The sequence below is a fragment of the Nuphar pumila genome, chromosome 12 (genome assembly GCF_984573655.1).
Source record: "Nuphar pumila chromosome 12, dmNupPumi1.hap1.1, whole genome shotgun sequence".
Classification (NCBI taxonomy): domain Eukaryota; kingdom Viridiplantae; phylum Streptophyta; class Magnoliopsida; order Nymphaeales; family Nymphaeaceae; genus Nuphar; species Nuphar pumila.
This window is the reverse complement of record NC_143260.1, coordinates 104250236-104271420: the sequence shown is the minus strand read 5'-3', so window position 1 is coordinate 104271420 and position 21185 is coordinate 104250236. Positions and strand designations below refer to the sequence as shown.

Genomic DNA, 21185 nt, shown 5'->3' with positions numbered 1-21185 from the left:
GAAGAAAGAGCTTTTGTGAAGAAGTCCGCAAGTTGATACTCAAACGTCACGTATGGTAAATCAATGACCTTCTTCAAGTATTCTTCCCTGACATAATGACAGTCCATCTCTATATGCTTTGTTCGCTCGTGAAAGGTATGGTTTTTGGCAATATAGATTGCACTTTTATTGTCACAACACAACTTTGTTGGTTCTCTGATAAGCACTCCCATATCTTCCAAAAGGCGTCGAATCCATACAATTTCCATGGTAGTGGATGCATGACTCTATATTCGAATTTGGTGGATGACAGAGAGACCTTATGTTGCTTTTTACATCGCCATGAGATCAAGGACTCACCTAAGAAAACACAAAAGCCAGTGGTGGAGTGACGGTTACTAGGGTCACCTCCCCAATCTGAGTCAGTATAAGCAAGTAATTTTAATTCAGAGGAAGAGGATACAAATACTCCCTTGCTTATTGTTCCCTTCAAATATCTGATGATGCGAAGGACAATACTCATATGAACGGTTGTAGGAGCGTGCTGAAACTGGCTGGCGATGTGTATAGCATGAAACAAATCAGGTCGAGTAATGCTAAGGTACATTAAAGAACCTACCAACTGCTTGTAAGGAGTAGGATCAGTTATAGGAACTCCGTCGTCAATCTTCATTTTTGATCCCACGACTTCAGGAGTCTCGCATACTTTGTCATCAGAAATTCCTGATCTGTCAATAATCTCACAAGCAAGTTTAGACTGAGATAGAAAATAACCACGTTGCGAATAGGCAACCTCAATTCCAAGAAAGTATGTCAGAAAACCCAAGTCTGACATCTCAAATTTTGAAGTCAAGACGGACTTAATACCCTTGACTCCTTGAACATCATCACCTGTAATTAGCATGTCATCAACATAGAGTAATAAAATCACAATTCCTGCGTTAGATTTTCTAGTAAATAGAGCAGTATCAGTATAACATGAGAAAAACCATTTTCCATCATTACACTTGTAAACCTGTCATACCAAGCTTTGGGGGCCTGTTTTAAGCCATAGAGGGCCTTGCGAAGGCGAAACACTTTGTCTTTAGGAATCTTCATGCCTGGTGGGGCATCCATGTAAACTTCTTCGTTAAGATCACCATTTAAAAAAGCATTTTTCACATCCATTTGAAAAATGTTCCAATTTTTAATAGATGCAATAGTAATAAGACATCTAACTGTAACCATTCGAGCTACAGGAGCAAAGGTTTCTTCATAATCAATTCCATATTCTTGCCCATATCCTTTTGCGACTAAGCGAGCTTTGTACCTTTACAAAGATCCGTCGCTCTTAGTCTTGACTTTAAAAACCCATCGACAACCTATAGTTTTCTTTCCTATGGGTAGAGTTTGGAAATCCCAAGTTTCAGCCTTTTTAAGAGCATTAAGTTCATTTTGCATAGCTTCTTGCCATTCTATACATTTTTTAGCTTCAAAATTTCTTGGTTCAAAATAAGAATGAATGGCACTAAGACAAGCCCTATATCGGGGTGAAAAGGAATCAAAAGCGACAAAACGAGTTGGAGGTCTCCTATTCCTCTCAGATCTTCGGTGATCGAGAGCAGGAACAAGTTCACTATATTGATCAATAGCACTTCTAAAGGTGCCTTGGTTTCTACGTGAGTAGGTTATTGGATCACTTGAAATTCTGTTTACTTGTTCATTGAGTGGGTTATGTTCTTCAACATCACCATCAATTTCCTCATCATGGTTTGATGATACTGTTAGAAAGTGACTTTGAATACATTAGGTTCAATAATGAACCCATACACATGCACACAAAGTGCGAATATACCCACTCAATGGAACACAAGCACATCATGTGCTAATACATAAACCCATAAAAGGGGTAAATATGACTTAAAGTCATAAGTTGAATATTATTGAGGAAAAAGGAAGAAGAGGGTAAAAACCCTATACAATGGAGCATAAGCTCCTACAAGGAGTAAAGAAATACAAGGGGGAGACCCCTATTTATAACACAAGAGAGGAGCCACAAAGGGGCCTCCCAAAGGAGTCGTTGGGAGCCCCCAACGGTCACATTTGTGACCGTTGGGGGCTCCCCAACGACTCTTTGGGGAGCCTCCCTAGGTGGCGCAAACCCAAAAAAAAGGAGAAAAATAAAAAAAGAAAATATAAAATTAAATTACAAACATATTCCGAATGGAATATGCGTAAAACTGTGAAATGTCTAAACTACCCCTATGCCTATAAATAGAGAAATATATATTTTATATATATAATTAGGATAATACATATGCATATATACAATATATGAATACGTATTATCCTTTATATATATAAAATATATATAATATTACAAAGGTTGAATGATACATTTTAACAGATACATCATCATCACTAGATATATCATCATTATTAGACAATAAGTCAAAAAGGAGTAATCAAAATTTTCTTGTTGAGAAACATTTTTTTCAAATCCACTTTCATTTTCCAAAAAAGTTACATTTCTAGAGACATATAACTTATCATCTCCAAGATCATAACAACGAAACCCTTTTTGAGTTTCAGAATATCCAAGAAAGGCGCAGAGGATAGCTTTGGGAGAGAGCTTGTCATTTTTATCCGTAAGTATAAGACACTTACACCCGAAGACTCGTAACCTATTATAATTTGGTTCAAGCTTATATAAAATCTCAAAAGGGGATATTTTCCCTAATATCCTAGATGGTAAGCGATTTATCAGATAAACAGAAGCAAGAGCTGCTTCAACCCAAAAATTTTTAGGAATGTTTTGGGAAATAAGAAGGGTTCTATTGGTATCAATGATGTGCCTATGTTTTCTTTCGGCCAACCCATTCTGTTGAGGGGTTTTAGGACAAGATCTTTGGTGAATAATTCTGTGATCCTCAAGATATACTTTAAATTGGTTGGAGAGATATTCTCCTCCAGAATCACTTCTAAAAATCTTTATATTGCTGTTGAATTGATTCTTGATCATTGAATGGAAGGTTTTAAAACACGAAAAAACTTCATGTTTGAACTTAAGAAAATAGATCCATGAATATCTGGAGAAATCGTCCACAAAAATGACATAATAAGAAAAACCTCCTTTTGAGACAACATGTGCGGGTCCCCAAACATCGGAATGAACAATTTCAAAGGTTTTAGATGAGAACGTAGTTCTTTGCTCAAAAGGTAAACTTTGCATTTTTCTGAGAATACAATCATTACAAGAAAATGAACTTTTACATAGGTCCTTCGCAAAATGTAAATAAGATAACTTGGTGATATTAGGATGACCAAGTCTTTTGTGCCACATATTTATATCTTTGTTTCGGGCAACATTACAAAAAGATTTTGGAACTTGAAGAGATTCCATATAGTATAAGTCTCCTTTTCTAAAGCCTTCCCCAATCAATTTCCCGGACCGGCGATCCTGTATTAAACATTTATCACACGAAAATTTAATATCGCAACCATGGTCCGAGAGTTGAGAAACAGAGAAGGTTTAAGTTTAGTTTAGGTATGAATCTAATTTTTGGAATGGAAAAATCTTGAGTTTCAAAATTACCTCTCCCTTTAATTTCAAGAGAGGTTTCATCCGCAGTGGAAACAAAGGATGGAGAAACATTTTTTGAATAGTCGGAAAGCGAAAACATGTTTGGGGACATATGAAAAGATGCACCTGAGTCCAAAAGCCAAGAGACTTTACCTGGAAAGGAAGAAGTAGACACGGCGGCACCGGAGGTAGCTCCCTTGAGGAGAGGTTGAAGGGCTTCCACTATTTGATTTAAAGAGAGTGACCCACTTGATGATGCCTCTTCCTTTTGTGGTACATCGGTGGTAGCCATGGCGAAAAGCTTCTTCCATTTGGGACATATGGGCTTGATATGCCCCGGTTCTTTACAAAAATGACAAATAATCTTGCTATAGTCTCTCTTTCCTCTTTGTCCACCATCACCTTCTTGATTTTGTGATTTGAAATGAGGAGGACGATAAGTCTTTACATTATTTCCGGGTCTTGATACAACATTGACCTCATTGTTTTCTTCATAATTACAAGGAACCGCAAGAACATTTGATCCTTGTTTACATAAACTCATACGAGTCTCCTCACCACTTAATTTGGTGAGAACATCTTCAAGAGAAGAAGGTGTAAATGAGGATAGAAGTGATGACCTTATTTGCTCAAATTCCGGTCTTAACCCATTCAAAAAATTGAAGAACCGATCTTCTTCAAGTTGCTTGTGGCGGAGTTCAATTGCCTCCCCACTCCATTTTGGTTCAAGCATGGAAAGCTCATCCCAAATGGAGGAGAGGTCGGCAAAATATTCCCTAATAGACATTTCACCTTGAGTAAGGGAGAGGGCCTTCTTTTGAAGGTAATACTCATGGGATAGATCTCTTGATGTGTACATTTTCTCGAGATAATGCCAAGCTTCCGATGCACTTTTGAATTTGATAATATTGGCATTAATCTTTGTTTCAACGGATGCGAAGAACCAAGAAAGAATTTTGAAGTTCTTCATTTCCCATTCGTCGTGCTTCTTGGAGTATTCTTCAAGAGCTTTGATCCTTTCCTCTCCCTCAAGAATCTTGATTTCACTTTCGTCTATTATGGTTATTTTGGGTTCCGGTTCCGGAATTGTGCCTTGCACATAATCCTTTACCTTTTATGTGAGCCTCCATGTTCCCGGCCCAAATATGATAGTTGGACCCATTTAACTTGAAGCCAAGAGCGAAGTGAGACTCTTTTTCACCCATTAAGGAGTAAAGAAAAGGAGAAAAGGGCGTACCAACACAATGCTTCAACTTCTAGCTTGCACAAGACCCTTCTAAAATATTTGAGAAGCAAGATCCACCACTTCAACTTCTAAGGATCCGAAGGCACGGTTTTCGAGGCACTCGAAAAAAGGAGAATCCCACTATCCTCAATCACCAACCGAGCTCTGATACCATGTGAAATTGTCTATGAAGAGACAATACGCATACAAGCATAAATACTTTATAAAATAAGTGCACGAAAGCACTCTCAGAACACTTGAACAAAATACGCAAAAAGCGTAAAAATAATAAACATACAACAATGCATGTATTTTATAAAAGGAACAAATGCTTGAGACTCTCAAGCTTATTTTACAACAAGGGGGAACACCCCTATTTATAAGAGCAAAGGGGTGCAAAAGGGGGCTCCCCAAAGGAGTCGTTGGGGAGCCCCCAACGGTCACAATTGTGACCGTTGGGGCCCCCCCAACGACTCTCTTGGGGGGACCCCCAATGCACCTTTTTGTAAAGCAAAAAGGAAAAAAGGAAAAAATAAAAAAATAAAGAATTACAAAAAAAATGAAAGAAGAAATACAACATATTCCAAATGGAATATGCGCAAAATGCAAAAAGACAGGAATACCCTTTTGGGTAAAAGAGAAAAAGGGAAAAAATATATAAATATATATACTTATATATAGAGATACGTATACATATAATATATGTATACGTATCTCTATGTATATAAGTATATATATTTATACTTACAATAATGTTTTTGAGTATACATTTTAACAAATATGACTTGGGACAGCCCAACTAGTCTTCTTTTGTCTTATTATTGTGTCTTCTCTTTTGTCTATATAAAGGGATCTTCCCCATTGTAATAGGTATATTTTTCTAAGCACTTTGTTAATGTGAAACATATTATATTTTACTTGTGAGTTGTTAGTGTGATTCTCCTTGTGAGATTGTGTGGGTTTCTTTACAGCATCAATATCCAAAAATGTATCTATCATAAATGCAAAAAAGCCACATGATGAAAAGGGCATGGAAGCACAATGGCAAGAGTTTGTCTGTTATATTACTACAACAAAGAAATATCAAACACATTTTAAAGCTTATGAAGAAAACCCATTATGCTAGAGCCTGTTCATATCTGCCCTTTGACCCATTTTGATGATGTATCTGACCAGTGAATGGGAACCGAAGGATCAGCTTGGACTGTATGACGCAAATGTTGATTACAGAAAACCTGCTTATCCCAACTCAAATCCAACAAGTATGGATGCATGGAGGAAGAGGAATTAAAAAAAATGGTCTGGCAATGATCAATACTACTATAGCTTATAAGGTGTTGCTGGAAAGCACAACACAGAAAAGAAATGTCGAATCGACTGAACTCCAGATGACCGAATCAGGTGGAACAAACAAAGTGGGCAATGCCACAAGTGAGGCATGATTTGATCAACTATGGCATAATATCCAAACTGTTGCATGAACATGAAGACATAAAAAGTGAGGCATGATTTGATCAACCATGGCATAATCTCCAAACTGTTGCATGAACATGAAGACATAAAAACCTTCTGCTCCAATACCAAATGGAAAATGATGACAGAGGCTATGTCACAAGGACATGCCCAAGAGGACATGGGAAACACCATTTTGTGCAGTTCTCCATTAAGAATAGCATGTGAAATGACACAAAAAAGCCTTAACTTGAAGTATCCTTGTGACATAGGACAGAAGTTGCCCCTAAAAGATGACAAGGAAATGAGTAAAATGCCACTTTAGGCAGACATCAAGAACAAATACAGAAAAAAGAGATATCACTAGACCACATGTTCCAAATCTGGCTCTATTTTGGCAGACTTATTCTGTCTGGCTAAAAGAAGGCCAAACCCCATATTTGGAACGCATATCAACCACCCATAGGAAGGGAAAAGGAGGACACCAAATCAGTGGCCCCTGTCTGTGAAATGCAGAGTAGCAAGTTTGTCCAACTACACGAAACACATGCATTCTTTTACAAACAATAAAGCCGTAGGGAATAAAGAATATCCCTCACCTAATAGGTAGAAAAATTCAAGTAAACATATCAGGGATTTTCTTGACTGAAACAAGAGTACATGTCAAATATGCACACCATGCAACTTACAGAAATTGGACAAAGGACTTTAATTTCTTCAGTCCTACCGCTAAATGAAATAGATTATTAAAATTCATATTTTCATGCTCAATTAGACATAGAAGTGGATACAGCTAGTACAGTTAAATGTGTGCAGGAAAATGTAATTTACATTGTAAGATTGTGCAAAATGAATAAATATATTTCCTATACGTAGGAAACATGTGCACAAAGAAATAAATACCTTGAGCTAGCTGGATCTCGGATCTCAAACTCATCTGTCTCCATGTCATAGCCACATATCACAATGTAATGACCTACGAGGAAAAAGAAATAAGGGTTGCATACATCAAACAGTGACTGGTTTCATCAAAAGACCAGAGAAATATTCTCAAATTTTTTCACTTAACAGATGATCAATAAATATTACAAAAGGAAACATGAAAAGGTTCGCTTGTATAGTGGAACAAAATCGATGAAACTATTCTTATCTAGAGAAAGAACCCAAGTAGGAACTGAATTCTAGTTAAATGAAAGAAAATGGTGCAAGAAAAAAAAATAGTCATAATAAGCAAAATCTACATAATGTGATTGTAAGCAGACAACAAACAAATCACAGCCTTAAGCTAACAAAAGTCTTTGGCAAAAGGAAGATGCAGCCTTATTGTATATGATAATGGGTGCTCAGAAATTTAAAGCTAAAATTTATGCACTTCTTTAATACCAGCCTCTTGTATTTCTTGGGTACACTATTCAATAGCTCAAATATATTAATTCTGTTTAAGACTTGTTGAATACGCACGAACCGAGGCAGAGAGAGAGAGAGAGAGAGAGAGAGAAACTAATGTTCCAATCCATTAGGGCTACTCTCCTCTAGTTTAAATAGAGGAAGTTAGTCTCAAGAGGAAATTACATATGGGTCCCTTATTATGAATGAAATATCAAAAAGACACTTTTAAGAATAAAAAAGAATTCAGTTGACTAATCTTAACGCTCTCCCTCAAGTTGGAGCATAGATATCGATCATGCTCATCTTGTCACAACAATGGGAGAAACTAGGCCTCGCAAGGGCCTTGGTAAAGACATCAGCAACTTGATCTTCGGAAGATACATGATCGGTGCAAATATAACCAGCCTGAACCAAGTCACACACATAGTGACAGTCAACTTCAATATGTTTAGTCCTTTCATGAAAAACTGGGTTATTGGCAATATATGTAGTAGCCCTATTGTCACACACCATTAACATAGGTAAGGATACTTTCACCTGAAGTTCGGTCAAAACTGATTTTACCCACATGATCTCAGCTACGGTCTGAGCCATAGCTCGGTATTCTGATTCAACACTCGACCTGGCTACAACAGTTTGTTTCTTAATCCTCCAGGTAACGAGATTTCCTCCCACAAAAACACAGAATCCAGTTGTTGACTTTCTATCTTCGATAGACCCCGCATAATTTGCGTCAGTGTAAGCAACAACGTCCAAGGAAGGATTTTGTTTAAACAACAGTCCTTTACCAGGAGATGACTTTAAGTACCTGAGAACCATCATAGTTGCATCCCAGTGAACTTTGGTAGGTTTATCCATGAATTGACTAATTTTACTCACGGCTAATGAAATGCCAGGTCTAGTAACAGTCACATATAACAACTTACCCACCAAGGATCTAAAACTAGTACTATACACATCTTCAGACTTCTCATCGAACATATGAGTTTTGGGATCCATCGGAATGTTAGCTGGCTTCGCTCCTAGCATTTCAGTCTCTTTTAATAAGTCCAACACATACTTTCTTTATGACAAAACTAAGCCCTCTTTATTTCTTGCAGCCTCAATACCCAAAAAATATCGGAGGGAACCAAGATCTTTAATAACAAAATGTTTCTGAAGATGATCCTTTGTTGCAGAAATATCTTGGGCACCACTTCCTGTTAATATGATGTCATCGACATATACCACCATAACCACAATTCCAGAACTAGTTTTCTTGATAAACAAGGAGTGGTCTAAGGCTGACCTGACAAATCCAAAATCCGACATTACCTCAAATAATTTTTGAAAGCATGCCCGAGGGCTTTGCTTCAGGCCATAAATAGCCTTCTTCAACTTGCACACTTTCTGACACTCCCCCTGAACCTCAAAGCCTGGGGGTTGTTGCATATAGACTGTTTCATGTAAATCCCCATACAAAAAGGCATTTTTGACATCCAACTGAGACAAGGGCCATCCATAGTGCACTGCAACAGAGAGAACGAGACGAATAGTGCCAAGACGAGCGACTAGAGAAAAAGTTTCAAAAAAGTCAACACCATAAGTCTGAGTATAGCCTTTTGCAACCAACCGGGCTTTGTACCATTCAATTGACCCATCCGAATTATATTTAATGGTATATACCCATTTGCAGCCAACAATATCTGCATCAGTAGGAGGATCAACCAAGTCTCAAGTGCCCCTAGAGCATAGGGCATCCATCTCATCCCACATAGTCTGCATCCATTTGGGGTCGAATAGAGCCTGACTGTGATGAAGCGAAACAGAAGAGGCAGACAGAGCCGAGATAAAATTCTTCATAGATGCCCCAAGATTAACTTCAGAAACAAACTGAGAAATGGGATGAAAGGTGCACTGTCTTTTCCCTTTGCGCAGAGCAATAGGAAGATCATCATCAAGAGCAGAAACTTCAGTATGCTCAAAGATACTTACCTCAGGAGAAGGAGATAATGGGGGCAAGGAGGTAGGTGGTAACCTGTGAGTATATACTATAGGAGGGTTTCTGTAGCGAGACTCACCAGAGGATAGAGCCAAAGGTTGTGGAGTGAACGACTTTAAAGGAAAAGGAGGAATTGGCAGAAGAAAGACATCACCCTGACTCTCCTGTAACCTTGTAGTACTCGAGAAATATGGAATAGACTCAAAGAAGGTAACATCCGCACTGACATACTCTTTATAGGATATAGGGTCATAGCAACGATATCCTTTTTTATTCTTAGGATACCCAAGGAAAACATATTTAATAGACTCTGAAGCAAGTTTATCTCGTTCAGGACCCAGCTTATGCACAAAGCACATACATCCAAAAACTTTAGGGGGGATAGGAAAGAGAGAAACCTTTGGATGGAGAATTTAGATTGGAATCTGGTCTTCTACAGAACTTGAAGGCATGCGGTTTATAAGAAAACCAGCAGTCAAAACTGCATCTCCCCAGTATGATGCAGGCATATTGGATTGAATCATTAGGCACCGAGCGACATTGAGAATTTGTCTATGTTTCCTCTCAGCCACACCATTTTGTTGGGATGTATGAGGACATGTAAATTGAGGTTGAATCTTTTTAGCGGAATAGAATTGAAATAAGTCTTTGGATTTGAACTCAAGAGCATTATCAGTGCGAACAATTCTAACACACACATCAAATTGAGTTTTTATTTCATCAATCAAAGATTTAAGAATGACAGGGCCTTGAGACCGATATTTTAACAGGAACACCCATGATAACCTTGAGAAGTCATCGACAATGACCAAATAATAACGACATTGAGTCCTACTAGGAATCCTACTCGGACCCCATACAAAGACATGAAAAAGATCAATCAATCTTTGACTCGACGGACTTTGACTAGAGGGAAAAGAGCTTCGGCAATGTTTTCCCAATTGACATGTTTCGCATTGAAAAGAAACTGAAGGAGGTATATGAGGAATGACTCGACGAAGTTTTGGCACTGGAAGATGACCCAGACGATGATGCCACAATAAAGGACTTGAGGAAGAAGTAACAACAGAATAGACAGAACCCACTGGTTGATGTAGATAATACACACCACCTTCCTCATAGCCGCCACCGATGTAACTCCCCAAAAATCCAGGACTTGTAACTTTTAAAATAGTTTAGAAAGCTTTGAAATCATACAATAATCAGAGTTTAAATAATACTTCAGCGGAAAATGATATTTTTAAAACCACAAGTCAATGGACCTTGAGCGCATTACAGCGTAAACTTTCCTTTGTTAAATCCCGCACAACCATTGAAATCAAATGGTTTAGAAATGGAGTTTCAATAATTGAGAATTCGTTTGTTGAAACCAAGAAGAAGCTTACCAAAACAGTTTTATTAACTCACGGTTTAATAACAGAGAAATTTTGAAACACACTTTATACCAAATTTACCAACATGTCCTCAGGAGCGAAACGTCAGGGAAAGAGCTCTATCTTGACCTCATCACGCCATCGTGCCATCGCAGACTGTATTACCTATCCATTACCTGCCCATAAAATGAGTCAGTTTCGCTAAAAACTGGTAGGTGCACAGACATGACAATATTGAACATAATTAAGCAGAATAATTTAATATGTCAAGTAGACAGACAATTATATAGCAATTTAATTTCAACAGATTCACAGAGCAACTATCATGAACACAATGCTAAAATTATTACAAGCATTTTACTGGCACAAGTAGGCTAACTATTACAAGCAAAGCACTGCACAAGAAAGTTAACTAGCAAAATACAATGCTTCATCAACCACACACATAATTCCATAAGTATTGAACCTGTTGTACCCTATAACTTTCATACGTGCATAACTGAACACATTGTGATCGGATTTAAATTATGTTTCGATATTAACTGGCCAAGCGGGTACGCACAAGGCACGACTCTAGAAACAACCTAGACTGATCCGGGGGTTTATTATGCTATGTATTTTATGATAACCCGGATAGCTGACTGAGTCCGCACCTAAGGGGACGGTCGGTGACCAAGAGAGAAATCCCCAAAGCAGTATAAACAATGGATGCATCCCAAACATGGAGAGCTACCACCTAGGATAATTATGGTAGTCCCATTCCCCTAACTCCGATGACTGGGGAAGACGAGTTTTTTGCTCGTAACTGCCATTAATGACCTGTCCATCAAAGTTTTGTACCTTCCTGTCCTCTCTCCTGACAGGAGTCAGCGATTCGAATGAGTACATCAGGGGTAGTTAACTGAAGACTCATTCTACATACTCTGGTCTTTCGACCAAACTCGAGTATCTTGCCGGTGAAGGCAAAAACATCACTTATTTAGGTGATCACAACATTTTGTTATTTGCACCCATCGAGGTTGCCACAACCTACTCATCCAATCATCGCAACGTAAGAAGACGTACTTGTCAAAAAGTACGGTCGTACATGTCATAAGTACAACTACGATGAAAGGGATATGGTTCCACAAAAGAAACCCCAACAGATATCATCTGCAAAAGAATTAATACTACACAGCCTGGCAAGATAAGTCTTGAATTCACTTCAGCAACATTTTTCATATTTCATGATGCAAGGTCATCTCGGATCTCTCGTCTGATCAACAAAGTACTTAACATGTTGTGCATGTCTAAAAGTACGCTATACTGAACTAGGGAGGTGTGTAGGCTTCTCAAAAGGAACACCCAACACAACTTCATAACGATCCAAAGAATAAAGGAGTGCTCATTTGACACAATTCATCCTTAAAAGCCATAATGCCACATTAAGTCATTCACGCAAGGCACATCACTATCAATCTTGCATCCAAAATTTATCTTAGTATCGACATGCGACACTATATTGACAAATAAAGAATGGGTCCTTCAACAGAACCCCACTCATCCATAGGCTCATGCCCCTGATCGGGGTTATTCGAATTGGGTCGCAACTCGAATCGGGGTTATAAAATATTTCTCCCAAGTGTGTGGACCTGGGAGGGCCTATATGTGACTTCGAAATCCGACATGACTTAAAACTTAACTTTGCAAAAGTTGTGTATTTTGAAGAGCCCTGGGTTTGCAGAAGGAAATCCTCTTTAAAAGAACTATAGTGCACAAGTGCAACTTCTAGTGTTTTGAAAACAAGTGATAACAGGATAGGCACAAGACTACATTTATGTAAGTAAATATTTACCATGAGTGTGAGCATGTGCAGGTTATAACATGTCAACAAACAACTCTCGACTTGCGATGCCGCACATCGAGGGAAAAGCACATAAGTAATACACGAGGTACCAACACCATACATTGACCACTTAGATAGGCAAACACATAAGGTCATAAGTAATAAATGAGACACGAAGTCGTACCTCACTCAAAGGAAACGTGCAGGCAAAAATATATGCAAGCAAATGAGAGCATAGGTATTGCACGAAGTACGAAACCACACCTCAAACTCATAAGCAACTATGCAAAATAATAATCGAAGAATGAAATTGTACCTCGACCCATGAGCATACAAACATGATAATACGCAATGCAGAAGCAATATAACTCTAAGCATATCTAGCATGGCATCTTAATCATTTCAACTTAAATACGTTCATCAATTGCTCTTTGTGCGACTTTACCCTACCTCAAAATGTTGTGTAGTTGCGTACGCCTATGTGTGAGGATAATGCGAGGGTCGGGCCACAGAGCACGAACGGAACCTGTTGCGTAAGCTGCAAAGGTACGTTATTAGTATGCATTTAAATTAATAGGGAAAACGGCAATAAAGGACTGGGGTTTCGGCTTCTCTGCAAAACAAGGCAGGGATCAACGGTTCCTGTCGACTTGAAACAAAGCGGGGTAGGGTCCAATGACCCATGCCGGCAAAGGAAACAGGTGCAGGGGCCATCGGCCCCTGCTGGATATTTAAAGAGGGGCAGGGGCCATCGGCCCCTGCTGGGTTTTCGAAAAGGGAGGCAAGAGCCGAAGGCTCTTGCTGGCTTGAAAGGAAGGGCAGGGGCCATAGGCCCCTACCAAAAAGAGGAATGGCAGGGGCCGATGGGCCCTGCCAAAAAATGAGCAGAGAGAGGGGAGTGCAGGGGCAAAGCCCCCCTGCGGCTTCAAAAGAGGAGCCAGGGGCCAATGGCCCCTGTCGTTCATGGAGAGAAAGGGCAGGGGCCATCGGCCCCTGCTGGGTTTTAAAAGAAGAGGGGCAAGGGCCGATGGCCCCTGCTGAAAGGTAAGAGAGGAGGGTGACAGGAGGACGACCGACCTCCTGTCGGTCGCCCCGATCTCCCACGGGGAAGAGAAGGGGGTCCGCAGGGGCCATTGGCCCCTGCCGGCGCACCCCAAAAGAGGGAAGGGGACGATAGGGGCCCTATAGGCCCCCTGTCGGATCTCCGATGGGCACGGAGGGAGGTGGGAGGGCGCGGCAGGGGCCGTGCGCCGCCTGCCGGCGTCCCGGCGAGTTGACAGAGAAGGGGGAGGGAAGGAGGAGAAGAGGGAGGAGGAGACTGAGATAGAGGGCGTACCTGGAATGGGGGGGGGGGGGGGGGGGCGCCGCCATCGGTGTCGGCTCCCTTGCGAGGTCGTCGGTGGCGGCGATAGGGAAGAGGCAGCAGCGTCGGGAGGAGAGGAGGAGGAGGAGGAGGAGAGAAGGGAGGTGTGCCTCCCCTCCCCTCATGCTCTTCTCTTAAAGACTCAGGAGAGGCGACAATCGGGGAAACCCTCAAGGGGTTTCCTTATTTTGTCGAGGAGGATGGAGCGGTGTGGGCAGGGCGCGGCGCACAGGGGAGAGGATTTGTTTTAACAAATCCTCCCTCTGTGTCGGGTTATGAAACCCTAATGAAGAGGGGCCCGGGTCGGGTCCGGACCCGACCCGGCCAGGGTCCAATTTTTTTTTTTTAGCGGGTTTTACAACCGATCCTCTTCCCCGTCAGCAAGTCCTGAAAAGTGCAACCCATAGGATAAAAAATTACCCTACAATTCAGCTCTTTTGTCATTCGATTGACAGATAATAGATTCTGTGGAAAAGAAGGAGCATGAAGAACATTTGATAATTGAAGGGTAGGGGAAATAGACATGTTCCCCTGCCCTACAATTGGGGAAGAGCTGCCATCAGCAAGGACTGACCTTTTTTTATCTGAGACAGGTTTTAAATTTAAAAAGTTACACGAATTTCCACACATGTGTCTGAATGCTCCTGAATCAATGATCCACCTACCACCTTGGCCAGAAAGACCATCACCTGTCGAGCCAGAAACCTTCGCAACAGGAGGCTTCGAAGTGGATGAACATAAGGCAAGGAGCTCGTCATATTCAGCCCTACTAAGAGTTATAGAGTCATTGGAATAATTTTCACCTGATTTAGCCCCTTGAGCCATAAGATAAAATGATGGGCTTGATTCGAAAACTCAGGTATAACCACACGCACACACAATTTGCTGAAAATCCAGATCTGATTCACAACCAGCTATAAAACTGACTATATCTAGTTTTAATTTCACAGATAAACTCTGAGATTCACGTCCACCGACTCTAACACAACGACTATTCAGATCCAATCTATCACATCCACCTTAACAAGAAACTACTATAGGCTGCATATCACAACTACGACAGGCAGCATACCACGACACCACCAGAGACGACACTAAAGATTTGCTTCACACTTCGTAGATCAACGACAGTTAATGGCCTTTACAGAAACACCTTGAAGTCTCTGCACAACTTCCTTCCAGACTTGACGTCAAACCTAATTCTAGATCAACGTCTTCACACGACTTCAACCTTCACGTGATCTCCTTGTTGGGTCTTCAAACAATTTCCATATCTGGCAGTAGACGACTTCAACGATCTAGACGATGTCTTTAGATCTGAAATATCTTCTTCTTATGCTTCACGATAATCAAACATGATCTACGATCTGCATCAGCTGCTCCACGATCAGCAACACATCGTCTTCAAGCCACAAGCACACGATTTTAGAAGCTTCTCCACGATCAGCGACTGCAACGTCTTCAGAATCCACGAGCAGTTCACGATCCACACATCCGATCCTTCTTCACGATCTACAACCACCAGCAGCAACGTCTTCAAGCCACAAGCACACGATTTTAGAGGCTTTTCCACGATCAGCGACTGCAACGTCTTCAGAATCCACGAGCAGTTCACGATTCAATATATCTGATCCTCCTTCACGATCCGTGATCAGCAACAGGATCACCGTGATCGTCATCAGCAGCGTCATCCCAGAAGGGAGACCTGCTCTGATACCATGTTGAATACGCAGGAACCGAGAGAGAGAGAGAGAGAGAGAGAGAGAGAGAGAGAGAGAGAGAAACTAATGTTCCAATCCATTAGGGCTACTCTCCTCTAGTTTAAATAGAGGAAGTTAGTCTCAAGAGGAAATTACATATGGGTCCCTTATTATGAATGAAATATCAAAAAGACACTTTTAAGAATAAAAAAGAATTCAGTTGACTAATTTTAACAAGACTCATAAATGCTAAACTTCATTTTTCCTCTTTTCTCTAAACTTCATTTAGTTCAATATGGTGAGAATTTAACATTTGATTATAAGCTCCACCAAGACTTAGTGCAAAACTACTCTAGAAAACATCAATGACAACTGCAATCCAATACGAAGCTCAATGAAGATGATTCCCATTAACTCAAAGTTGAGGACAAGAGCCCAACATATTCAATGGCTATATAGAAGTGTTATTGTGTTGGGCTATGCATTCAAATGGATACTTAACAAATACATATTTGACAGTTTCAACTTTCAAGTGATAAAGAACCTATGAGAACAAATAGGCATGTTAAAAAATATCAACCACAAAATAATCATAATGAGAAAATATAAACCACTTAGGTTCTGTTCGGATGACATTTGGTTTTTTATTATTTTTTTCTTTTTTGAGGGAAGACATGAGTTATTTGAATCATCCAATAATGAGATAGTTGTTGGAATCCAATCAACAGTAACTCAGTTGACAGCATAATGTTGTTTGTGACATGAATGATGGAATAGATCCCTCTCACTCTCATGAAATTTTTGTTTCATTACATGGTATCAGAGCTTGGATCTTGAAGTAGTGAAAGCTATCTTGGGATTATCCTACGTATGGTGGTGCTCTTCAATCCTTAGTCCTCATCCAATCCTTCTACTCAAGAATTCTTCATTATGGGAGAAAGAGATTCGGCCTCCGTCATCTCCTACAAGCTCAATGAAAACAATTATTTAATGTGGGCAACGGCAACAGAGAATCACATCAAAGGTAAAAAGCTACGGGGTTTTGTTAGTGGTACAACTAATGAATCTCAACTCAAATTGACAAGAGAAGGAGATCAAGTCAAAGCTTTATCCGAAGAAAAAAATGAGAAAGCTTTGCAAGAATATCAAAACAAATTGGAGGATTGAAAAACTAGCAATGCTCAAATTCTCACATGGTTCATGAATACCATGGAGTTTAAAATTACCACCAACATCATCAAGTTTAAAAAAGCACGCGATGCATGAATTTTTTTTAAAGAGTACCTTCATCCAAAAAGATATGGCTAGGATATATTATCTTCAAGATAAAGTACGTAATACCCAACAAGGAGATAAAAGTGTAAGAGACTTTTATGGTATTTTATCTCCTATTTGAGATGAACTAGTTATGTTAGAATCAAAATGAGAAGGTTCGACTATTGAAATGAGAAGATCTCAAGTAAAAAGAGAAAATCTTTTCTCTTTTCTTTATGGTCTCCGACCGGAATTTGAGCAAGTTAGGTCCTCCTTGCTTCATAGTGTAAGAAAATGGAATCCTCAAATAAACTTCAAATGCTTCCTCACGAATAAACTCTCTCAAAAACCATAAAGGTTCACACACAAGGCAAACACTTAAGAACCACTAGGGTTCACACACACAATACTCAAAAGAGAGATTCCAAATGAAAAGTGAGGAATTGATTTCATTTAAGTGGGACAAAACCCATGTACACTAGATAAAATACAATGGAGTAACTCTTGCGGGTGCGGGTGCCGGGGTGCGGCACTTTCAAAAACCTTGGGTGAGGGGTTGCGGCAAGGGCAAAAATGTACAACAAACAACAACAACAACTATGCTTTCATCCCAAAACAATTGGGGTCGGCGATATAAACCAACAAAGAAAATCATTTTGGGTCTTCCACATGAATCCTTCTCCTCCAATCATTTCTATCCAATGCCATGTCCTCGGTGAGGTTCAAAGCATTCATATCCTTTCCTATCATCTCCATCCAAGTCTTCCTAGGCCTACCCCAACCTCTTTTAACTAATATATTTTCCCATTTCTCCATCCTTCTAACTGGAGCATCATTAGGCCTTCGCCGAATATGTCCAAACCATCGTAAACGATTCTCTCTCATTTTTGGATTTTTTTTTTTAAATTACCCTATGAAATGGGCTGCGGAATTTTAAAAAAAAAATCTTGGGGGGTGCGGCAGGGGCAAAAATGTAATATATATATATATATATATATAGAAGGGGGGTCCGGGGGTTCCCCCCCGGCGCGGGTCCCGTTGCGCAGTCAGCGGTCCAGGGGGGGCCGCCCCTGGCGGGGGGTTATAAGGGGGCAGCGCCCCCCCCCCCCCCCCCCCAAGATTTTTTTTTTAAATTCCGCATCCCATTTCATAGGGAAATTTAAAAAAAAAATCCAAAAATGAACCGAAATGACCCTAGGTGCGGTCAACGCACCCAAGGTCGGGTTGACCGCACCCGCGTCGACGCGGGTGCGACACCCTGCTAGCCGAATCCCTGTGACATAGCTCCCCATATATATATATATATATATATATATACACAAAAGAGAGGGCAAAGGAGAGTCGTTGGAGTGTCCAACGACTCTCACAGCTTTTGTTTTTTGACTTAGTCAAAAAGCAAAAGGTCTATATTATGTCCAAAAAATGAAAAATAAACTAAAAAGTAAAAACCTAACTAACCTATGCTATTGTAACTAATCTGAAAAAAAGATTATATATTATGGGATATTTGCATATGAGATTATCTATGAGATTACAATTTTTAACACTCCTCCTCAAACTTACGGTTGAACAACCGAAAGTTTGTCCAAGAGAAAGTGAAATCGAGTAGCAAGCGGTTTGGTGAAGAAATCTGCCAGTTGAAGTTCTGAGGAGACATAGGGAAGATCAATGGTGCCTTGTAGAAATTCCTCACGTACATAGTGGCAGTCCATTTCGATATGCTTGGTTCATTCGTGGAATGCCCGATTGCTGGCAATGTAAATGAAACTTTTATTGTCACAACATAATCGTGATGCACTTGTACTTGTAACACCCATATCATGGAGTAGTCGTCTCAATCAGACCACTTCCATGGTGGTAGTAGTCATGGCTCTATACTCGGCTTCAGTAGACGAAAGAGAAACCTTATGTTGCTTCTTACACTTCCACGAGATCAATGACTCTCTAAGAAACACACACAATCCAGTAGTTGAGCGTTGATTATTTGAATCACCTCCCCAATCTGCATCAATATAAACAGTTAATTCTAATGTGAAAGAAGCCGACAAAAATAGTCATCTAAAAATGAAAGTTTTAATATATCTAATAATGCGTAACACAGCTCTCATATGAACAGAGGTGGAGGCATGCTGAAATTGACTTGTTGTGTGAACAACATGTGCAACGTCAGGTCTTGTGATGGAGAGGTAAGACAACGCCCTAACAAGTTGTCTATAAGGTGTTGGGTTCTCAAGAGGTTCTCCATCGTCAATTTTCATTTTGATGTTCACAACTTCAGGGGTATCAACATGTTTGTCATCTGTGATTCCTGACCTGTCAATAATATCAAGAGCAAATTTAGATTTAGTTAGTAAATAACCTCTAGGAGAATAAGTTATTTCAATACCAAAAAAAAAAAAAATTTAAACCTAAATCATTCATTTCAAAGTTGGTTTTGAGAAATTTTTTGATATTGTCAACTCCCTATTTATCACTTCCTCTGATGATCATGTCGTCCACGTAGAGAAGAAGAATGATATCCTTACATTAGATTTCTTAATAAACAAAGTTGTATCAGTAAGACAAAATTGAAAGCCAAAATCAAGTATAACCTTACTGAATTTATCATACCAAGCCTTTGGGGCTTATTTAAGACCATATAAGGCCTTATGTAACCGAAGAGCTTTTCCTTGAGGAACTTCAATGCCAGGAGGTGGTTCCATATAGACTTTTTCGGCTAGACTTCCATTGAGAAATGCATTCTTGACATCCATTTGAAAGATATGACATTTCTTTAGAGGACAGGGCTATTAAAGTTCTTACGGTGGTCATTCTAGCGACTAGTGGAAAGGTTTCTTCGCCGTCTATGTAATGAAATAAGCGAAAATAAATACAATGTCCTACAATGGACATTCACAAACAAGATGTAAAGAACAAGTCCATAATGGACAAAATACAAAGCCAACACGAGCTTACTAAAAAGAAGGATCTTATAAAGCAAAAGAGGCTTGAAAAAGCCACACATTACAAAGGGGTTTACCCCTCTATTTATAAGCAAAAGAGAGAGAGTGAGAGAGGGCATTGGGGGGGGGGGGGGGACAATAAGGAGTCGTTGGGGGTCCAACGACTCTTAGTTGGGACCCCCAATGCTTATGCATTAATTGCATTTGCAATAAAGAAAATAAAAATAAAGGAAAATAAAAAAGGCTAAAATGCCCCTATTGGGCAGAATTACAGAAATACCCATTATCGGGTATGATTGGATATAAATTAGTATATATATATATATATATATATATATATGAATACATGTATTTTAACACCCTCCCTCAAGCTTTACGGGGACATGACCGAAAGCTTGTTGAGAAGAAAGAAGAATCGAGGAGCAGCAAGAGCTTTGGTGAAGAAGCCCGCCAACTGGTACTCGGATGTAACGTACGACAATGCTATAATTCATCTTATGTGTTTAGTACGCTCATGGAAGGTGTGGTTGCTTGCGATATAAATTGCGCTTTTATTGTCACAACACATCTTCGAAGGTGTAGAGATGATTATGCTCGTATCATTGAGGAGACTCTGAAGCCACACAAGCTCCATGGTTGTAGTGGCCATTGCACGATATTCAGTTTTCGTTGAAGATAATGATACTTTGTGCTGCTTCTTGCATCTTCAGGAAATCATAGTCACCTAAGAATACACAGAAACTAGTAGTTGAGACTCTATCATTGGGATTTCCATCCCAATCAGTATCAGTATAAGCAATTAGATCAAGTGATGAAGATGAGGAAAGAAAAACTCTCTTAGTTATAGTATTTTTAATATATCTAATAATTCTTAAGACTGCACTCATGTGCATTGTTGTAGGTGCATATTGAAACTGACTGACTGAGTGAACTACATGAGTTGTGTCTGGCCGAGTGATTGATAAGTATGTCAGAGACCCAACAAGTTGGCGATAGGGAGTTGGATCTTCAAGAAGAGTTCCATCTTCCAACCTCAACTTTGCATTGATAACTTCAGGGGTTTCTGTCTTTTTGTCATCTGTGATGCTAGACTTTAAACAAATGCCAGCTGTGAGTTTTATCTGAGAGAGAATGTACCCT

The 21185-nt window shown here is 39.8% G+C and overlaps 1 protein-coding gene across 5 annotated transcripts in view; it reads right to left on the bottom strand.

Moving 5' to 3' along the window:
- LOC149821428 (guanylyl cyclase 1-like) overlaps window positions 1–21185 on the bottom strand; it is a 145338-nt gene that overhangs the window by 52309 nt on the left and 71844 nt on the right. For all 5 annotated transcript variants that reach the window (XM_089982472.1, XM_089982473.1, XM_089982470.1 and 2 more), the window contains one exon: window positions 7122–7194. In XM_089982472.1, coding sequence (XP_089838598.1) covers window positions 7122–7194 — 73 coding nt within the window. The remainder of the gene's footprint in view (window positions 1–7121; window positions 7195–21185) is intronic.